Source organism: Panthera pardus, unplaced genomic scaffold (assembly GCF_024362965.1).
Source record: "Panthera pardus isolate Hobbes unplaced genomic scaffold, ASM2436296v1 HiC_scaffold_10, whole genome shotgun sequence".
Classification (NCBI taxonomy): Eukaryota; Metazoa; Chordata; class Mammalia; order Carnivora; family Felidae; genus Panthera; species Panthera pardus.
This window is the reverse complement of record NW_026526655.1, coordinates 71,934,185-71,955,780: the sequence shown is the minus strand read 5'-3', so window position 1 is coordinate 71,955,780 and position 21,596 is coordinate 71,934,185. Positions and strand designations below refer to the sequence as shown.

Below are 21,596 nucleotides of genomic sequence, written 5' to 3'. Positions count from 1 at the left end.
TTATTTCCCCCAATAAAGACATATTCTTTTTTACATAACTCTAGTAAAACTCTTTTACATAACTCTTATGTAACTCTAATAAAAATAGAAGCTTCTCATTGTGAATAAAGGACATAAAAAGCAGCACAAAGAAAAAGAAAAAACTTTACTATCCAAAGATGACCGCTATATCTATATATCCATATTTTTTGGACTATAGAGAAACTAAATTATTTTTTAATTTTAATTCTAATTTTTTTAAGTTTATTTATTTTGAGAGAGAGAGAAAAAAGTATGAGTGGGGGAAGGGCAGAGTGAGTGGTGGGGAAAGAGAATCCCAAGCAGACTCTGAGCTGTTAGCGCGGAGCCTTCAAGCGGGGCTGGCTCTCACGAACCATGAGATCATGACCTGATCCTAAATCAAGAGCCAGGGTGCTTAACTGACTGAGCCACCCAGGTGCCTTTATATGGTTATTTTTTAAAATAAAAATGAGATTAGTAACTTTTCCCCTCGCTTCTTATATGTGAACGGATTTCCATTTCAATAAAGATATTTCTTCATAACTTTAACACTTGTATAGTCTATGGGTGTATTATTCATCAATTCACTTGATATTGAAACAAATAATCCCTTTATATTAACCCAAACGAGAAAGTTTAAACTTACTGGTGTATGATCACTCCACTCCCAGGATCCTTGTAAATCTGGGCTCCTTTTATTCAAACCTATCCACAGCCAACGCTGGTCACTATGTAAAAAGAAAGTATTAAAAAACAATGTGAGCACAGATTTGGCAAAAATATTTAGTATTCACATGTCTAAATTTTTTTTTTTTTTACGTTTATTTATTTTTCAGACAGAGAGAGACACAGCATGAACGGGGGAGGGGCAGAGAGAGAGGGAAACACAGAATCGGAAGCAGGCTCCAGGCTCCGAGCCATCAGCCCAGAGCCCGACGTGGGGCTCGAACCCGCGGACCGCGAGATCGTGACCTGAGCCGAAGTCGAACACTCAATCGACTGAGCCACCCAGGTGCCCCAGTATTCACATGTCTAAAATGCTTAAGACACAGGGGCACCTGGGTGGCTCAGTCGGTTGAGCATCTGACTTCGGCTCAGGTCACAATCTCGCGGTCTGTGAGCTCAAGCCCCGCATCGGGCTCTGGGCTGACGGCTCAGAGCCTGGAGCCTGCTTCGGATTCTATGTCTCCCTCTCTCTCTGCCCCTCCCCCGCTCATGCTGTCTCTGTGTCAAAAACAAATACACATTAAAAAATTAAAAATAAAAAAAGTAAGTAAAATGCTTAAGACATAGAAGTTTGTCTTCTCACTAACTGAAAAGCACCATTTTAAGCTCTATAAAGACATCTTTTGAAATGAAACCGAACCCTAAATATGGGAAAAGTACCATACTTCTTAAAACTAAATTTTAAGTTATGTTCTTCATATGAAAGGTAAAAACTTTCCATTTTGAACTTCAGAGGAAAAAAAATGCATGATAATCTAAAACTTTTACTGGAGAGCTTCAATATTAGATAATGTTTTCAAATACAGTCAAAGATAGCAATAGCATTTGCTTAAAGTGTTTATAACACATTTAGATATCTTTTTTGTAATGTAGTACAAATCATTTGGCTACATTTAAATTAAAAAAAATTTTTATTCCCACTGCCCATTAAGTTTAGAGTAAACAAGTATAAATATCTTTTTTTTTCAAAGATTAAAAAAATGTTTCTTTATATTTGAGAGAGGAGAGAGACAGAGACAGAGAGAGAGAGAAAGAGAGAGCATGAGCAGGGGAAGGGCAGAGAAATAGGGAGACATAGAATCTGAAGCAGACTCCAGGTTCTAAGCTGTCAGCATTGAGCCTGACATAGGACTCAAACTCATGAGTTGTGATATCATGACCTGAGCCGAAGTTGGATGCTTAACTGACTGAGCCACCCAGGTGCCCCTTTTTTTCAAAGATTTTATTAAGTAATCTCAACACCCAGTGTGGGTCTCAAAGTTACAACCCTGAGATCAAGAGTTGCATGCTCTACCAACTGAGCTAGCCAGGTACCCCCTGCTTTTTTTAAAGATCAAGTATAAGTATCTTCTAAGTGCCAAACTTCATGGGTTATACCCATGAATATACCAGAGCAATATAATTAAAGTCATTTAAATGGTTATATTTAACACTCATTACTATTATACTTCTATGTACAAGGCATTGAGCTAGGTGCCATGGTGACACAGAGAAGTACAAGACCTAGTATCTATCCTCAAATGGCATAGAAACTAGTCAGGAGGATGATATATACATGAACAAAGAAAATAATGGCCATTTAGAAAGATACCAAGTGACGTAAAATTTGTATAAATTTTAAGCATTACAAAAGTTCAGAAAAAGAGGGTCACTGTGGACTGCAGCAAGTCACAATACATTTTGTGAGGTCAGTAGAACAAAAGATAGTCTTCAAAGGATGGCTAACATTTCTTTTGAGTCATAATCTGAGTGTTTAGCACATACGAATATTACAACCAACTGAGAAGAGAAAAGAAAGACATTCCAAGGAAGGATATATACAATAATACATAGAAGCAGGGACATACATTGTAAATATCCCTTTCCTCAATTAAACTTATTCTCTAGCTAGGAAGATATTGGCAATATAAATAGAAGTGATAGAACCATAAGAACATTTTCTTCACCTCTCACCCCACTTGAAAATATTATCTAAAGTATGTTACACTTTTTAGGCCTTAATAAATAGACTATTATCTAAACATATAATTTTTTTTGGTGATGTTGGTTACTTTCCTTATAATTTAACCTTCTAACTGCATGTAGTATATATGATCAGTACATATGAGTGTATGTTATATGTGCATAATAATACATATAAATGTTAGATACATATAAATATAACACATATTAGAGAAGAGATAGGATCCAAATCTAAAATTAATTCTTACTCTCAAGCTCAATAGAATGTATGGAACATATGGAATGTATAGCTAAAAAGTAGAAGTCTGCAATTCAAAGAATTTGCTAGTGAATCAAGTCTAGAGCAAACTATTTTATTTTTATTTTTTTAATATGAAATTTATTGTCAAATTGGTTTCCATACAACACCTAGTGCAGAGCAAATTATTTTATAAGTAATTTCTCACTTTTTAATAAACTAATTGCTTTTCTTTACCTCTTTCCTCTATTCAATATTCCCTCATACTTTTTATTTTTTTTAATTTAAATCCAGGTTAGTTAACATACAGTGTAATAATGATACCAGGAATAGAATTTAGTGATTCATCACTTACATATAACACCCAGTGCTCATCCCAACAAGTGCCCTCCTTAATGCCCACCACCCATTTAGCCCATACTCCCCCCCAACACCCCTCCAGCAATCCTCAGTTTGTTCTCTACATTTAAGAGTCTCTTGTGTTTTGTTTCCCTCCCTGTTTTTATATTGGTTTTGTTTCCCTTCCCTTATGTTCATCTGTTTTGTATCTTAAATTCCACATGAGTGAAATCATATGATACATGTCATTGTTTGACTTATTTCGCTTAGCGTAATATATTCTAGTTCCATCTACATTGTTGCAAATGGCAAGATTTCATTCTTTTTGATTGTACAGTAGTATTCCATTGTATATATAGACCACATCTTCTTTATTCATCAGTTGATGGACATTCCGGCTCTTTCCATACTTTGGCTATTATTAATAGTGCTACTATAAACATTGGGGTGCATGTGCCCCTTCTAATCAGCATTTTTGTATCCTTTGGATAAATACCTAGTAGTGTAATTGCTGGGTCATAGGGTAGCTCTATTTTTAATATTTTGATGAACCTCCATACTGTTTTCCAGACTGGCTGCACCAGTTTGAATTCCCACCAGCAGTGCAAAAGAGATCCTCTTTCTCCACATCCTCACCAACATCTGTTGTTGCCTGGGTTGTTAATTTTAGCCATTCTGACAAGTGTGAGGTGGTATTTCATTGTGGTTTTGATTTGTATTCCCCTGATGATGAGTGATGTTGAGCATCTTTTCATGTGTCTGTTAGCCATCTGGATATTTTCTTTGGAAAATTGTCTATTTATGTCTTTTGCCCATTCTTCACTGGATTGTTTTTTGGGTGTTGAGTTTGATACGTTCTTCATAGATTTTGGATACTAGCCCTTTATCTGATATGTCATTTGCAAACACCTTCTCCCATTCCATTGTTTGCCTTTTAGTTTTGCTGATTGTTTCCTTCACTATGATGAGGTCCCAATAGTTTACCTTGATGAGGTCCCAATAGTTCATTTTTGCTTTTATTTCCTTTGCCTCCGGAGACATGTCAAGTTAGAAGTTGCTGTGGCCGAGGTCAAAGAGGTTGTTTCCTGTTTTCTCCTCTAGGATTTTGATGACTTCCTGTCTTACATTTAGGTCTTTCATCCATTTTGAGTTTATTTTTGTGTATGGTGTAAGAAAGTGGTTCAGGTTCATTCTTCTGCATGTTGCTGTCCAGTTTTCCCAACACCATTTGCTTACGAGACTGTCTTTATTCCATTGGATATTCTTTCCTGCTTTGTCTAAGATTAGTTGGTCATACGTTTGTGGGTCCATTTCTGGGTTCTCTATTCTGTTCCATTGATCTATGTGTCTGTTTTTGTGCCAGTACTATATTCTCTTGATGATTACAGCTTTGTAATATAGCTTCAAGTCTGGAATTGTGATGCCTCCAGCTTTCCTTTTCTTTTTCAGAATTGCTTTGGCTATTCAGGGTCTTTTCTGGTTCCATACAAATTTTGGGATTGTTTGTTCTAGCTCTGTGAAGAATACTGGTGTTATTTTGACAGGGATTGCATTGAATATGTAGATTACTTTGGGTAGTATCGACATTTTAACAATATTTGTTCTTCCAATCCAGGAGCATGCAATATTTTTCCTTTTTTTGTGTGTCCTCTTCAATTTCTTTCATAAGGTTTCTATAGTTTTCAGTGCATAGATTTTTCGCCTCTTTGGTTAGGTTTATTTCTGGGCATTTTATGGTGTTTGGTGCCATTGTTAATGGGATCGATTCCTTGATTTCTCTTTCTGCTGTTTCATTATTGTTGTATAGAAATGCAACCAATTTCTGTGCATTGATTTTATATCCTGTGACTATGCTGAATTCATGGATCAGTTCTAGCAGTTTTTAGTAGAATCTTTTGGGTTTTCCACATAAAGTATCATGTTATCTGCGAAGAGTGGAAGTTTGACTTCCTCCTTGCTGATTTGGATGCCTTTGTTTCTTTGTGTTATCTGATTGCTGAGGCTAGGACTTCCAACACTATGTTGAATAACAGTAGTGAGAGTGAACATCCTTGTGTTGTTCCTGACCTTAGCAGGGAAGCTCTTAGTTTTTCCCCATTGAGGATGTTATTAGTAGTGGGTCTTTCATATATTCAAGATCATATTTCTTTTATGATCTTGCAGTATGATCCTTCTATCCCTACTTTCTTGAGGGTTTTTATCAAGAAAGGATGCTGTAGTTTGTCAGATGCTTTCTCTGCATCTATTGAGAAGATCATGTGGTTCTTATCATTTCTTTTATAAATGTGATGTATCACATTGATTGATTTGTGGATATTGAACCAGCCCTGCATCCCAGGAATAAATCCCACTTGATTGTGGTGAATAATTCTTTTAATGTATTGTTGGATCCAGTTGGCTAGTATCTTGTTGAGGATTTCTGCATCCATGTTCATCAGGGAAATTGGTCTGTAGTTCTCCTTTTTAGTACAGTCTTTGGTTTTAGAATTAAGGTAATGCTGGCCTCACAGAATGAGTTTGGAAGTTTTCCTTCAGTCTCTATTTTTTTGAACAGCCTCAAAAGAATAGGTGTTAACTCCTCTTTAAATGTTTGGTAGAAATCCCCTGGAAAGCCATCTGGCCCTGGACTCTCGTCTGATGGGAGTCCCTCATATTTTAATATAAAGAAATACTTTTTGTCTTTTCAGCCTTAAGCTTTTAAACTTATTGCAGTGGAATGTGAGGACAATCCCCTTAGTCTTTATTGTTATACTGTTTTCTTTCATACAGACATTTGTAGACTTAGGATAATCCAGTGGAGACAATTAAGTCCTATTTGAATTTAGCAGCTATAAGAAGAATTTGTAGGGGCGCCTGGGTGGCGCAGTCGGTTGAGCGTCCGACTTCAGCCAGGTCACGATCTCGCGGTCCGTGAGTTCGAGCCCCGCGTCGGGCTCTGGGCTGATGGCTCGGAGCCTGGAGCCTGTTTCCGATTCTTTGTCTCCCTCTCTCACTGCCCCTCCCCCGTTCATGCTCTGTCTCTCTCTGTCCCAAAAATAAATAAAAAACGTTGAAAAAAAAAATTTAAAAAAAAAAAAAGAAGAATTTGTAGTTGTGTCTTCAACTATTCAGAGCTTTCTAACAGGCTTCCAAATTTATCATACATCCCAACAGTATAATTTCTTTTTTTTAAGTTTATTTCTTTATTTTGGGAGAGAAAGAGAGAGAGAGAGAGAGAGCAAGGGAGGGGCAGAGAGAGGAAGAGAGAAAATCTCAAGCAGGCTCTGTGCTCACAGAGCCCGACAGTGGGTGGGGGTGGGGGTATCAATCCCATGAACTGTGAGATCATAACCTGAACTCCTAAGCTGAAATCAAGAGTCGGGTGCTTAACCGACTGAGCCACCCCTACCAAATGTTGAATTTCTAAAACACAGAGACTAGATAATTGCCATATACAATATAATTAAAGTCAGACAGGTAACAAAAAGAGAAGGTCAAGTTTGCTTCCTTGTTATTTACTTAAAGACGTGACTTTATTTCTTTCAAATTTTTGCACATAATATATTTGAGGCTGGGGATTTGTGCAAAATTTTGTGTTTCCCTCAAGTAAGCCTTAGATATTCTTCTTTTCACAATCAACAGTACAACCAGGAAGATGGTCAAAGATCACTTGGCACCTGCATTTACTCTATAGTCAGCTCCCATAGAAATCCTCTTTAGACATCTTATCTCTAACCTTTCCACCCAGTCCTCTCTCAGCCCCAACTTTTCCCACTTAGAAACCTTTCCTTTCAAGCTCCTTTTTGCTTCCTCAGTAGCATCTCAGAAAACAGTTTCCTAGAAAACACAATTTGCCCCATTGTCCAAAAATTTTAATATTCACTACTTTCTGAGACTGAATTTCATTTCAACCCAGACATTTATAGTTTTCAGCTACCACTTCAAGAGATTCATTAGTGTGTTATAAATATAGAAAATAGTAGCTACTTGGTTTTTTTTCCATGTGTGGTAAGAGGTGGAACATATTTCCTCAATTGTAACTTATTCCTGGTTTGACCTGGTTTATCCATAGGCAGATAAGGAGAACAAATTGGAAATCACATTAATTATTGTACACCTCAATGCGGATTTCAAAAACTTGAGGGAGGGGCATCTGGGTGGCTCAGTCAGTTGAGCAGTTGAGCATCCGACTTTGGCTCAGGTCATGATCTTACAGTTCGTGAGTTCAAGCCCTACTTCAGGCTCTGTACTGACAGCTCGGAGCCTGGAGCCTGGTTTGGTCTGTGTCTCCCTCTCTCTTTTGCCCCTCCCCTGCTCATACTCTGTCTCTCTCTCAAAAATAAACACACATTTAAAAAAAATTAAATAAAAAAAGAAAATTTGAGGGAAAAAAATGGATCATATCTGGAGAATTAAATCAAATGGAAAATTTCTCTCTCTCTTTATAAATTTCTTCTACTACAAGCACTAAGTATATGGTTTTAGGGTATTAGGTTAAGAAGACATTGCACAAAAGGTTAATATGTGTATCTGTGTTAAAATTCTTACTCAGTCAAATTTCCTGCTGCATCTGGTTTCTAAGGAAAACAGTATCTCAGCTATAAACCACAATAAATACTATTTGATGAGGGCGCTTAGTCTGCAAAGCCTTAGATTTATATCTAAATCCATTCATGCCACATCACAGGAGGTAGCACACACAGCAGCAACAGCATTGCAAACAAGGCTTTCCCCTTTAATCCTAAAACTATTTTTGCTCTACAATGGCTTTCCCTGGTGGGCTGCCATTAAGAGTTACAAAGATCTTAGAGCCTTAATGACTTGGTGCACCATGAATCCTTTTCACTGAAATACAAATAGAGATGTGGAACTTAGATTGTGAGAAGTATAGCAGTAATCTGACTTAACTCCTTGGCATGCAACACACAATATGAGCAATGGACATCTGAGAAAGGTCAATTTCTGCAATAAAAAGGTAAGGCGTTCGAGGAGTAAGCTTTAGAATCATTTTCTGATATAAATGGGTTTGCCTCCTTCCTTCCCTTCAACCCATGGTTACAGAATTGGATTTAGAATATGTTACCTTTTTAAGTATAACATGGGCAAATGATCTCTTTATTAATGGAGCACATATTAAGCAGACAACACGGTCTGCCTTAATATGGCATGTATTAGCTGCTGGCTTAAGAGTACAAATAAAATACGGTCCCTATGAACAAAAGGATTATGGTGATTTGTGGGGTTTCTTTGTGCTCTTCTGTTTTCTAAATTAAATATACATTACTTCTGTGGTCAGAAAAAAATTACACATTGATTCTTGTACATCCTTTGGAAAATAAGCTATATGCATGGGAATGAGAGAAAGTAGAAAGGATTCACATTAAATGCTGTGTTCAGCATTCAATGCTAATAACTATGTTTACAGAGCTAGGATTTGAGATGATTTTTATTTTTTTCAGTGTTATTTTTTATATTCCCCAAATCTTACATAATGAGCATGTATTAATTTTAATTGAAAGGAAACTCAGCAAGTGTGATCAGAAACAAAAAAATTCCTTAATTACCTCTGGCATTTAGTTTTGCTTTTTAGTATAATCTATTCTGTATTTAGAAGCTCTTATGTCACATGTTATTCCATTTTCCATCAACTGATTCCCATAAATATCTATAACCTCATTGCTTATTACTTATCCATGGCTCCCTGTTCCAGTTAAAGGTTTCTAACCTCTTACTTGGTGTTATTCAAAACCCAGTTTGTTTATGTCAATATTTTGCTTTAAAAATACTTTAGCTTAGACAGTATGATATTGCATTATGTCAAGCTTGAGATATAGGGGTCAGTAAGTTGCCCTGATCAAAATTCTCACTTCAGGGAGGATCATCAGGGTATTAGAGTATGTTCTAGAGGTGGCCACCACAAGGATGTGTGGTATCTGAAGCTACACCTGAGGTTTTGGTTATTAGCAGAGTGAATATCAGAAATGAGTGTATATCTGATCAGAAATTAGAAGCTTGTTCACCAGCATGATGTTAGAAATGGTCTCTCATTGGTGGAATTTAAATTATGTAAGATATGGGGAATAGCTAAAATATTTAGGGATACTCTCACCCTTCATAAAAGGTTATTATTTTCTGCTGAGGCTGGTAGCCAGTACCATAACAAATGATCTGGGGCTTGAGGTACCTGGGTGTCTCAGTCAGTTGAGCCTCTGATTTTTTATTTCAGCTCAGGTCATGATCTCATGGTTCATGGGATTCAGCCTCCTGCGGGGCTCTGTGCTGACAGTGTTCAGCCTGCTTGGGATTCTCTCTCTCCCTCTCTCTCTACCCCTCCCCCACTCACATTATCTCTCTCTCAAAATAAATAAATGAACCTTTTTTTTTAAAAAAAGAAATGGAGCTGGGGCTTGATCTCTAAATGGTCCCATGTCCAGTCATTGGGTCGAGTGATTGGAACTGCCTGATGCCAGCTATTAATGGGAATAGAATTCTGTCTCTGGAATACTGTCAAATCTACCTCAAATGAACTTTCCTTGTAAGGTGGTGGGTGGAACACCAAGGACAGACTGGATGGGATGTTGGAAGGTTACAAAACAGATTCTATGAAATGTTTTGTGCCTGCTTCAATGAATGTTTATTTACTAAATGTTTATATATGTGGAAAGATTTGGTCTGAGTTTTGTATTCATTAAAATCTACTCACAAGGTTGTGGGAAGTAGCTAAGAAGCACTAACCCCAAAAGGAAACTAAGAGTTTGTATATCCCAATTAGCTCAGGTTAGTGTGCAATGAAATCTTGTATATTAATTCCTAATGCTGGAAAATGAAGTCCAGAATGCCTGAACTTCTACAACAGATGCTTAATAAGTGAGTATTTATGGAACACATGTACTGTATTTTACATCAGGTTTCCAGCTCATAGTAGTGAAAATTCCCTTTCTTTAATGAGAAAAACACAATAGTGTGTGTTTTTGTTGTTTGATTTTTAAAAAGTTTTTTTTTAAACATTTATTTATTTTTGAGAGAGAGAGAGAGAGAGAGAGAGAGAGAAACAGAGTGCTAGAGGGGGAAGGGCAGAGAGAGAGGGAGACACAGAATCTGAAGCAGGCTCCAGGCTCTGAGCTGTCAGCACAGAGCCCCTTGCAGGGCTTGAACCCACAAACTGTGAGATCATGGCCTGAGCTGAATTTGGACACTTAACCCACTGAGCCACCCAGGTGCCCCTCTCTTTTTTTAACATTTATTTATTTATTTTGAGAGAGAGTGAGAGAATCCCAAGCAAGTTCTGCATTGTCAGAGCAGAGCCCAATGTGGGGCTCAAACCCCCCCACCGTGAGATCACGACTTGAGCTGAAACCATGAGTGAGATGCTCAACCCACTGAGCCACCCAGGTGCCCCAGTATTTACTTTTTCAAGTCTAGTCATGAGGTTGGTCTGTAATTCTTTGTGCTGTTGTTGATAGTCTTTGATATCAGAATTAGACTAGTTTGTTAAATAAACCTGATGCCTGCATCAGTTTCTATGTAATGGAATACAGGCTCTTGCTTATACTCCTAAAATACAAGGCAATGATCTCTGCTTTAAAATGTAAAGAAATTCGGTGATGGGCATTGAAGAGGGCATCTTTTGGGATGAGCACTGGATGTCGTATGGAAACTAATTTGACAATAAATTTCATATAATAAAAAAATAAAAAAATAAAATGTAAAGAAATTCGTATATATAACCATATGTTATACTTCCTATCTTTCTTAGAAGAAATTCTTTGTCAGCTTTTTCCATTTCTTTCATGGCTATTGAATTATTGGGTTTCTACTTATCAAATCAATTGTATACTAATTTGTATTTCCCTGGAGACTATTTATTTTAACAATTTCATTTGTAACAGCATAGAATTATGCATAGTCTTACCAATTAAAAATTTCTCCATGAAGTAAGTTTTATAATCCCTTACTAAAGTTTCATTTTAAATCTCTCTCTCTCTCTTTATGTATTTATTTACTTATTTGGTTCTTATGGTTTCCTTGTATTTATGTTGAAATTTATTTTTACTTTTAGGTGAATGCTTATTTTCTTTATTTTAATTTAATAATTAAAGCTCTTTTTTAAAATTTTATTTTAGAGAGAGTGAGTGCAAGCAGGGGAAAAGGGAGAGGGAGAGAATCTCAAGCAGGTTCTGTGCTCAGAGCAAAGCCCAATGCAGAGTTTGACACGGGAGCTTGACACAGGGCTCAATCTCACATCCTGAGCTGAAATCAAGAGTCAGATGCCCAACTGGCTGAGCCACCCAGGCACCCCAATTATTAAAGCTCTTAAAGCTATTAATGTACCTACAACTATAGCTTTGGCTCTATCCCATGAATTTCAGAATGAGTGTTGTCATTGTCATTTATACAGTTTTTATTTTTTTGCCACAAAAGGGTTTGACTTCACTTCTTATTTACCTGTATAATTTCATCACTTAGTAATTTTAGGTTTGCTTTTTAGCCTATTAGATCAATTATTGTAAGTGATACAGTCAACGAACTCTAAGAGAAAGTATATATGGAATTTGTAATGTAGAAACAAAGAGGATATTATTAAATCAACCTTAATTATACTATTCACATGTTCTACATTATTTCCTTTTTGTCTGTCTCACTTGTTAATGAATGAGACAAATGTTAAAGTCTCCCATTACTGTTATCTGTTGGACAATTTCACTAATATAATTAGTATTTTTGCTTTATATATTTTGATGCTATTATTTTTAAATATGTAATGGTTTTTGACTGCTATAACTTCATTGTAGAATGTAACTTCATTCAAGATAAAATAGATCTCATTTCCCCATTCAATGCATTTTTACTTCAAGTGTATTTTATCTAATATTAATACTGTGACTTTAGGGGGCACCTGGGTGGCTCAGTCGGTTGAGTGTCAGACTTTGGCCCAGGTCATGATCTCACAGTTCATGGGTTCGAGTCCCACATCGGGCTCTGTGCTGATGGCTCAGAGCCTGCAGCCTGCTTCGGATTCTGTGTCTCCCTCTCTCTCTGCCCCTCCCCACTCATGCTCTGTCTCTCTCTCCTTCAAAAATAAACATTAAAAAAATTTTTAAAAAAATACTGTGACTTTAGGTTTTGTTCACACTTACACAATAGAATTTTGCTCATTCTTTTAATTTTCCCATTTTATTTGTGGTATTAAGTTCGTGATCATTAACTAAATTGCTATTTAGGTTAAAATGGGACAAGAATATAAGTAAAGTAAGTCAAGAAGTAATAAATTAGGGACCACCACAAATTGGAGAGTGATGCCCTATCTTGGTGGGTCACTGGCTACTCAGGACTAACTAATTGCTGTTATAATATGAAGACATGTCCTATTGTTTAATATTTAAAGAAGTGTTAAAAATACAGATTTTTATCAAAATTTTCTATTTTGAAATACTTTGTAGCTTCTTCCTTCTAGGAAAAGAACATTATACTCTTTGGGCTGGGTAGAATGGCAAGAGTTGCATGAGGTATCTTTCAACAGCATAGTATCGAATATCATTATTGAGCAAATTTGCAGTCTAGGACATAAATATAACTGATAATGGATAAATGTGGTCTTCTGTCACCTGGCTTTATTGGATTTCATGCTTTGTTATTTTATTTTTTTACAGTTTGCTATATCAACCTTTTTTCATCCATTACATATTCAGTAGATGAACACAGTTTGTTTTAAAAATGTGCATAATCTATGGTTCTAAATATGACTTCTAGGTAAATGAGGAATTTATTATACTTTCATTTTTTTACCACCATTTATCTCAGCATATCCCAGTTTTTATTTATAAATAGAGTTAAACACCTGGTCTTGTTAAAATATTCTTAGGTTTCTTTCAGAATTTAGAATAATTTCTTCCTATTTTTATAATTATATATATATATATTGCATTATGTAGACTGGGGCTGTTTTTACATTATATACTCTTCCTTCAAATTCTTTTAAAATAAATTACCTATTCATGTGTTCTTGATTTTTTTTCATCTCTCAGCTGGAATGCATCTTTGAATTTTTTTTCAAGAAAGAAGCTATAGTGTTATATTAATTATAATCTTCACAAATGAAAAGCAATGTAGTTGAGAACTAAAATTAATATATTACAAACATTTCCACCTCAAAACTCTTTAAATGTCAGGTGTTTTTTTGTTTTTGTTTTTGTTTCAAGTTTTTATTTAAATTCTAGTTAGTTAACATACAGTATAAAGTTAGTTTCAGGATAGGTGTCAGGGTTTTTTTTAATTTTTTTTAACGTTTATTTATTTTTGAGACAGAGAGAGACACAGCATGAACAGGGGAGGGGCAGAGAGAGAGGGAGACACAGAATCTGAAACAGGCTCCAGGCTCTGAGCGGTCAGCACAGAGCCCTACGCGGGGCTCGAACTCAGGGACTGTGAGATCATGACCTGAGCCGAAGTCGGACGCTTAACCGACCGAGCCACCCAGGCACCCCAATAGATGTCAGTTTTAAAATGCCTTCTTACATTTAATGTCCTAGAAAAGACAGCTAGTTGGATTTTGTGTTTTGGTACCTGTTTTGTTTGTTTGTTTATTTATTTGCTGTTTTTCTTTGAGGTTTTTGAGTCAAAATAATAAGGCAAGTATTCACTAAGGTATGTCCAAGTGGTAATCTTGACATGGTTCTGCCTGGTATACCCTAAATCCTTGATTTACAGATTTGGGTCTTCTTTTCAGTTCATAAATTTAGGGAAGAAAAAAAATAAATTTGTGGAGTTGAAGGCCCTCATATTCATGATTGCTCCCAAAGCTTCAGAGAAATTTTTTTTGCTTTGATAACATCACTTGGCCCATATTTCTCCACATCATCCTTAGAATATCAGAAAAATCATCCTGAAATCCTTCCATCGTAACATCAAAAGTGCAATGGTTTATTGATTCTGTGTTTATAACACCTCTGATTACTTTCCTATTTTCACATTCTTACTGTCTATCCTCAAAGTAGTTTTCCACATGAGGGCTGTAATAGCCTTCGAATTACTTGCCCTGCATGTACCTACCATCTCTCAATCTCTCTCTCTCTTCCTCTCTTCGCACATATGTATCACACACACACACACACACACACACACACACACACACACACACACATTGTTGTCTGGTTTTTTTGCTTATTGACTTAAGGTCAAATTCCTTCCCTGGCGAACAAGGATGCTCCATTTTAATGTCCAAATCTCATTTTCCAACTAAGTGGTATGGCTCATTTCTCCTTGACTGTATCTGTACACCTTGGTCTCAGTAAGTTTGCTAATGTTTGTTGTCTCTAACACCTTCTCCTATCTTATTTTTCAAAATACTGCCTCACCTTCCAAGATCCATCCTTCTTCATAACATTTTTCCCAGTTATACCTCCCCAAAGCACTTCATCTGTCCTTAGCATTTCCATGGCCCGTCCTTACCTTTGTGCTAGATTTTTCACCACACTTTTCTTATCCCCACTATTGGATTTGGTCATGCTACATAAAGGATGGGGAGTCTATCTTCCTTACCTTTGAATCATTCACACTGTCTTGCACATAAAAACGTTTGATGCTGAATGACTGCTAAGCACTGAATGACTCTTTTAGAAAATAAAACATGTCACTTCTGACTGGAGGACATCAAATTTAGCATGAAAGATCTCATTCTAAAAGTATTACCTGAACTGGTCCATTAAAAAGTGAAGAAATTCCTTTATTTCATCCATATGACTGAAGCTAGGAAGGTGTCCTCCAAGAGCTTGGCAGAACCTCTCAGCTTCTTCCCAGTTCCTTTTTCTTACAATTCTTTCTATATGAAACAGCTTAACAAAATACAATGTTAATTTGTTTTGTGGCATAATCATAAAGTATTCATAATTTCAAAATTAATTATAGCCAAACGGTAGGCTTTTTTTATTAAGTTTTTAATTCAAATATAATTAGCATACAGTGTTATAGTAATTTCAGGTGTACAATGTAGTGATTCAATAATTCAATACATTACTCAGTGTTCTTCAAGATAAATACACTCTTTAATTCTCTTCACCTATTTCACTCATCTCCCCACCCACCTCCCCTCTGGTGACTGTCAGTTTGTTCTTGTATCGGTAAGAGTCCGTTTTTGGTTTGTCTCTTTTTTTACCTTTGCTCATTTATTATGTTTCGTAAATTCAAATGTGTAGGCTTATGAAATGGATTCTTATAGGCGTAATAATAAAAGGAAAATGTTTTCATTTTTACCTGTGATAAAAACAGGTAAAAAACATACACTGTGACACAGATAGGACCCGCTGAAAATGTCAACTAAAGGCCAACCCAGGTGCCAGATGGATGACCTTCCTTGGCCAGTATGGGGAACAGCTCCAACAAGACACCATAGTCTCCTGCTTTGCTAGGACCTTGAGAAATAAATTGAACCAGCAGGCAAGGCTATAAAGGGTATATATGAATACTTTGGGAGTGGACTTCTGCAGAGAAATGTGCTAAAAATAATAATTATAAACATAATACACTGAGACCTGCCTAAGCACAGGCCTATTTTCTGATGAAGATGAATCAAAGGGCCGACTGCACTGGTCTAACATTGACAGAAGTCAGCAAAACAAAACTTGCCATTTCTATTTCTTTGGTTTGTGATGACTAATTTTATGGCAAAGTAACGACAGTCGTTTCAAAAAAAAAAAAAAAAAGAGACGGAGATGATACAATGGTAGATTGAATTATTAGTCCTAATTCTTCAGTCTCCATTCCTGTCATATAACTGTACATTCTTGCCTTGACCTCCTGGTTGGGGAAGAATACTTCCCCATACCTTGATTTGGGGCCCGGCCATGTGACTTGCAGTGATCAATGGCATATTAGTGGAGGTAAGGTGAACAGAGGCCTGAAATGTGCTTACATGGTTAGGCTTGCCTCTTAGGCTCCAGCCATTTACTATAAGAAGAACAAGCCCCTGACAGCTGCTGCCCCTTGAAGTCTGAGACCCAGATCAAAGGGCAGCATATCCAGCTCAGAGTCTGGAACCTAGCACAGCTGACCGACAGTTGAAAGCAGAGCTCGACCATTCAAGCCTAAACCAAAACAATCAATCCCTTTTGACCCAGAGATCTGTGAACATGAGACTAAATGTTTGTTGTCATAGTCACTGGGGATGGCATCAGCTGACTGATACGGGCCCTAAAATAATTTTTTTTTAATTGTAAGAACTGATAGAATTCTTCATTTGATAGCAAGGATTAGAGAGATAGGAGGATCATAAGCAAAGCGTCAGGGTGGCATGTAGCTTACTCAACTTCTCAGAACAAAAGAACACTAGGAAAGAGCCAGTTCTGACTCTGGCCTTGCTCTTTTGTTTTTGTTTTGTTTTATTTTTTAAACTGTATTTATTTTATTTTGAGGGGAAGAGAGAGAGGGCATGAGCATGTGAGAGGGGAGAGAGAGAGGAAGAGAGAATCCCAAGCAGGCTCTGCGCTGTCAACACAGAGCCCCACATGGGGCTCGATCTTGTGAACCGGGAGATCATGACCTGAGCTGAAATCAAGAGTCGGAAGCTTAACCAACTGGGCCACCCAGGCACCCAGGCCTTGTTCTTTTGGGTAGGATGTGAGTTTATGTGGGGATGAGCTGTCTCATAACAAAGGTTCAATGGTGCTCCCAAACATCTTGGTAGGTTACATATGTGTCTGGGGAGGAACATAATTTCTACAAGGATATGGACTAGGATAGTAGAAAGATAACCTCATTGAGGAATTGAATGAAAATGTTACTTTACCTTATAACAAGAAATACTGGAGGGGAAACTATGCCAGCCTTCAGGACAGGGGGCTTCAGGCTTGGGAGCTACCTCTTCAGGCTCAATGGGCCCACTTATTTTCTTGCAGATTGAAAGTGCTCTGAATTTTCTGCAGTCTTTTACCTCCCACTTTCCAAGAGACTTTCCAGTAGCCATAACCACACACCCACCTGGAGAAGCTGGGGTTAACAGAAAGTTTAATTAAACATTACATTTGAAAATTAAAGTCCAAACATTTTCTAGTGTCCTTACCCTTTACTTGAGACAAGGTTTGGAGAAAGAATATAAAAGAAAATGGGCGAAAGAAATGTATTGTTTATAATAATGATGATGATGATGATGATGACAATGGTGATAATAAAGAGAAGTGTATATTACTTCCTAAGTACTATTCTAAGAGGATTAAATGAATCAGTCCTCACAACAAACCTCAGGATTGGTTCTGTTGTCATAATAAGGTACAGTGAGGATTAGTGACTTGTTCAAGTAAATGTTTAGTAAGTGGTTGATCCAGAATTAAAGCCCAGGAGTTCTGCATGTGGAGCTGTACCCTAAACCACTATGCTGCTCAGGGTAGCCTAAGTGGCTCATATTCATATTAGCTTAACAACTTTGAACAGTTTTAAGGCAACTTAGTAACCCTCAAAACAGAACTCTTTCAGATTCAGATCCACAGGAAGAGCTGGTATAATAAAGGTAGGAGGAGGTGTTTGGTAACATACAGTTGTTTACTATTTATTTTATGGCAGCCAGAATTTTATTTATTCACAACATTAAGCAACAGTCTGTATTATCAGATCCATTTTTCAAATAAAGAATAAGTGACTTGCCATAACCATAGTTAGTGAGTGGTAGAGTCAGCACTTGAAAAGTGCCATGCTCCCTTTTATATTACACCATAGAGCCTGAAGTGGGCAGAAGACAAGAAGAGCATAGTTTGGAAAGTAATAGGCCCAATTTCTATTCCACGAAGCAGGCATTGTCTAATGTCCCATACATGGTCAGCAATTGGAACAAGGGACTGGGAGAAAAATGCTATGTTGCCCTGAATGAATGTGCTATTCCCCACCCTGTTCAGCCCACCACCCATGCCTTCTCCATGATGGACCAAGCTGGCTGAAGCTGGGAGTAATTATGGTAAAGAGAGCTTAATGGTAGTCTTTCTGGCCAAAAGACTGAGAGAATGTCATTGTAGCTACTTTCTGAGCATCTCTTCAATCATTAAGGCTTATCTATGAAGATTATGACACCAACCCTAAGATATCTGAATGTCTATAAAAGAAATCCCAGGTGTTTTATTTATTAGAACATTATAATTTAAGGTGATATTTAACCAGGATTGGCACCTGTATCCTCCATTTTCTAGAAGTGAAAAGATGACTTTGCTATCCATACCATTCACATTTATGGTGGCAAGAATCTATTTCAAATTTTGTGTGTCATTATACACTCGTATGTTCAAATTACTGCATTATAAAGAGTGATTTTAGTGATCACACTGTACAAAAACAAAAAAAATACAAATAATCCAAAGAGAGAAAAGTTGGATGCTTTATAATTCCAGTCTTATAGAAAGCCAAAATCCTCTAAAAAGGATTTTAGAGGCACCTGGGTGGCTCAGTTGGTTGAGTGACAGACTTAAGCTCAGGTCATGATCTCACAGTTTGTGAGTTCGAGCCTAGCATCAGGCTTGCTGCTGTCAGTGCAGATCTTGCTTCAGATCCTCTGTCCCCCAATCTCTCTGCCTTTCCCCGCTGCGCTCTCTCTCAAAAATATAAAAACAGGGAGGGGGACAAAACAGAAGAGACTCATAAATATGGAGCACAAACTGAGGGTTACTGGAGGGGTTGTGGGAGCGGGGGATGGGTTAAACGGGTAAGGGGCACTAAGGAATCTACTCCTGAAATCACTGTTGCACTATATGCTAATTTGGATGTAAATTTAAAAAATAAAAAAATAAAATAAATAAAAAAATAAAATAAACATTAAAAAAGTATTTAAAAAACGTATTTTAGATTATAAATCAGGGGATCTGAATTTTAGCAAGTCAATAACCAGGTAACATTTGTCAAGTAAATCACCTTTCTAAGTCTCTTGTCTTCTCAACTATAAAATGAGAAGGGACTTCCGAAGTCCTTTCTTGTTCAAAACATTTTGATTCTACGGCTAATTATGCTCAATGCTTTGAGCCGGTTAAAGGAGGATGAACTAACTTTCAGAATAAGTACAATATATTGCCTCCTTAATTCCCACACACTGAGAATAATAGAAACAAACACAATTTTGTTTTTATGAAACATAAATTCAATTTTGGAGAAAGAAATAAGCAGAGAGATGAAAATGTAAAACACTTCAAAATGAAGCTTCTAGATTCTGTTTGAGACTTACATGGAAAAGATAAAAAAAAAACTCACACTGATGGTTCTAGCTTTGAGCCATTAGAGGTAGTTTCCAAGAACTGAGTTTTTTAGCTCCTTTTACTAGATTATTCACAAGAATTTAATAAGGAAGACATATCCACTCCTTCTATTTATAGTTCCACAGATAGACTGTCATCCTGAAGATTATCGTTTTCCTCACATTTCCAAGGTAAGTGAAGAACACCTCTGGGAGGGATACTGCATTTCACTAGTCGTCAGATTCCATTACTTTAAAGGCTAAGGCACTCACCTGGCTCAAGAAAATTCCAGTTGGAAAAGGTTACAGCTTGCTTTACTCCACCAACACCTGTCCAGCTATACTCTCCATGTGAATCTGTATCTCTGAGGCCAGTCCAGAAGTATTTTCCTGGAGAGTTAGTATACTTTTTAATCATATCATTCAGGTATTCTTGCTCAAATCTACAAAACAGGAGTCAAACCAGTAGGTGTTTTTTACGACTGAATTACTATATAAATTGAAGATGCATCTTTTTCTTGGGAAGTTTCTTTAGCAAAGGGACCCAGAGTTAAAATTTCACCAGTACATGTTTCCTGATGGTCACACCTGCTAGTTATAGTCAGATTGCACTTGGTTCCAAAAGGGACCTCATCCTTGTAAATCTTGTAACAGGTTTCTCCATGTCTTTTCCAGTCCTAAATCAAAGGAGAAATATCATCACACTGTCTTTCAGACTTGATGTCCCTGCTCTGACAAGCAAAGTTCTGCCGCACTAATAAAATCTCACACTTAAGAGAAATTAAGGGCATGGCCAGTAAACTCGTTCACATGATGAAGGTAGGATACAACTTCACAGAGAATTCCCACAAGAGTGTGAGCCTGTATCAGACAGACAGTGCGTCTTAATTCTCTTTACCTCTAGGGCATAGCTCATCATACTATAATGTTGTTGGTCGCATTATTTTTGAACAGGATAAATATAAACGGGGGGAAAGTAAAGATATCAGCATTAAGAATTGTAACCACATACATTTTTATAGAAATTCATGAGTAGGTAACTCCTTTTCCTATAATGTTTTTTCTTCTGTAAGAATGCCAAAATGTTATGATTCACTGACCTCTGATTTATTCTAACATAAATGAACAGAAGGTAGTCCTTTCTTCTATTTTTCCAAGTCTGAATTGTTTCAGTTTTACCTACCATCCTTAGCCAAGAAATTGTAATATTGCTTAGAAAAACTTACACAGGGATTTTACATACCTCATCTGGAGGGCATATCTTATCAGAAGTGGTATCATTCATTTGTTCTCCCTTTTTTTTACATACATATTTAAGTTTCTCTTCACATGATTGGACTTTCCACTGACCTAGCTTTTTAAAAATAGAAAAAAAATTCCACAGAGAAATTATTTGCCATATGTTTAGAGTTGAACTCTAAATTTATTTATTTATTTAATTTATTCTCAAGTTAGCTAACATAAAGTGCAGTCTTGGCTTCAGGAGTAAATTCTTGTGATTCATCAATAACATACAACACCCAGTGCTCATTCCAACAGGTGCCCTCCTCAATGCCCATCACCTATTTCTCCCACCCCTCAACTCCCCACCCCATCAACCCTTAGTTGTTCTTTGTATTTAAGAGTCTCTTATGATTTGCCTCCTTCTCTGTTTTTATCTGATTTTCCCTTCCCTTCCCTAATGGATATAAAGTTTTTTCCACATGAATGGAAAGTATTCCACATGAATGGAATACTACTCGGTGATGAAAAAGAATGAAATCTTGCCATCTGCGACAGCATAGACGGAACTGGAGGGTATTATACTAAGCAAAATAAGTCAGCCAGAGAAAGACAGATATAAAATGATTTCACTCATATGTGGAATTTGAGAAATCTAACTCATTTTAAATCAAGATAGTTTCTTCTCACAAAACTGTGAGCAAGGGGTGGGGTGGGAGAGAGGGAGGGAAAGAGAAGATGACTATAAATGAATGACTAAATCTGAGAACATACTCCTAGGAAATGCTACTGAACAGGCCTGCAAGGTTATGGCTTGCAGTCTGTTAGTTCAGAACCATCTCAAGTTCATAGTGGAGATGAATTCCATTTTCTTCTAAGATGAACAATAAAACCATCAAAGCACATTTAATACAGAAGTTGAGGAAAGAAGAA

At 36.9% G+C, this 21,596-nt stretch overlaps 1 protein-coding gene across 2 annotated transcripts in view; it reads right to left on the bottom strand.

Moving 5' to 3' along the window:
• The window catches only part of LY75 (lymphocyte antigen 75), a 133,805-nt gene that overhangs the window by 81,378 nt on the left and 30,831 nt on the right, over window positions 1-21,596 (bottom strand). For both annotated transcript variants that reach the window (XM_019457357.2, XM_019457368.2), the window contains exons 9-14: window positions 20,686-20,796; window positions 20,031-20,119; window positions 19,716-19,885; window positions 17,025-17,224; window positions 14,933-15,075; window positions 647-728 (exon numbers count right to left, since the gene is read on the bottom strand). In XM_019457357.2, coding sequence (XP_019312902.2) covers window positions 647-728; window positions 14,933-15,075; window positions 17,025-17,224; window positions 19,716-19,885; window positions 20,031-20,119; window positions 20,686-20,796 — 795 coding nt within the window. The remainder of the gene's footprint in view (window positions 1-646; window positions 729-14,932; window positions 15,076-17,024; window positions 17,225-19,715; window positions 19,886-20,030; window positions 20,120-20,685; window positions 20,797-21,596) is intronic.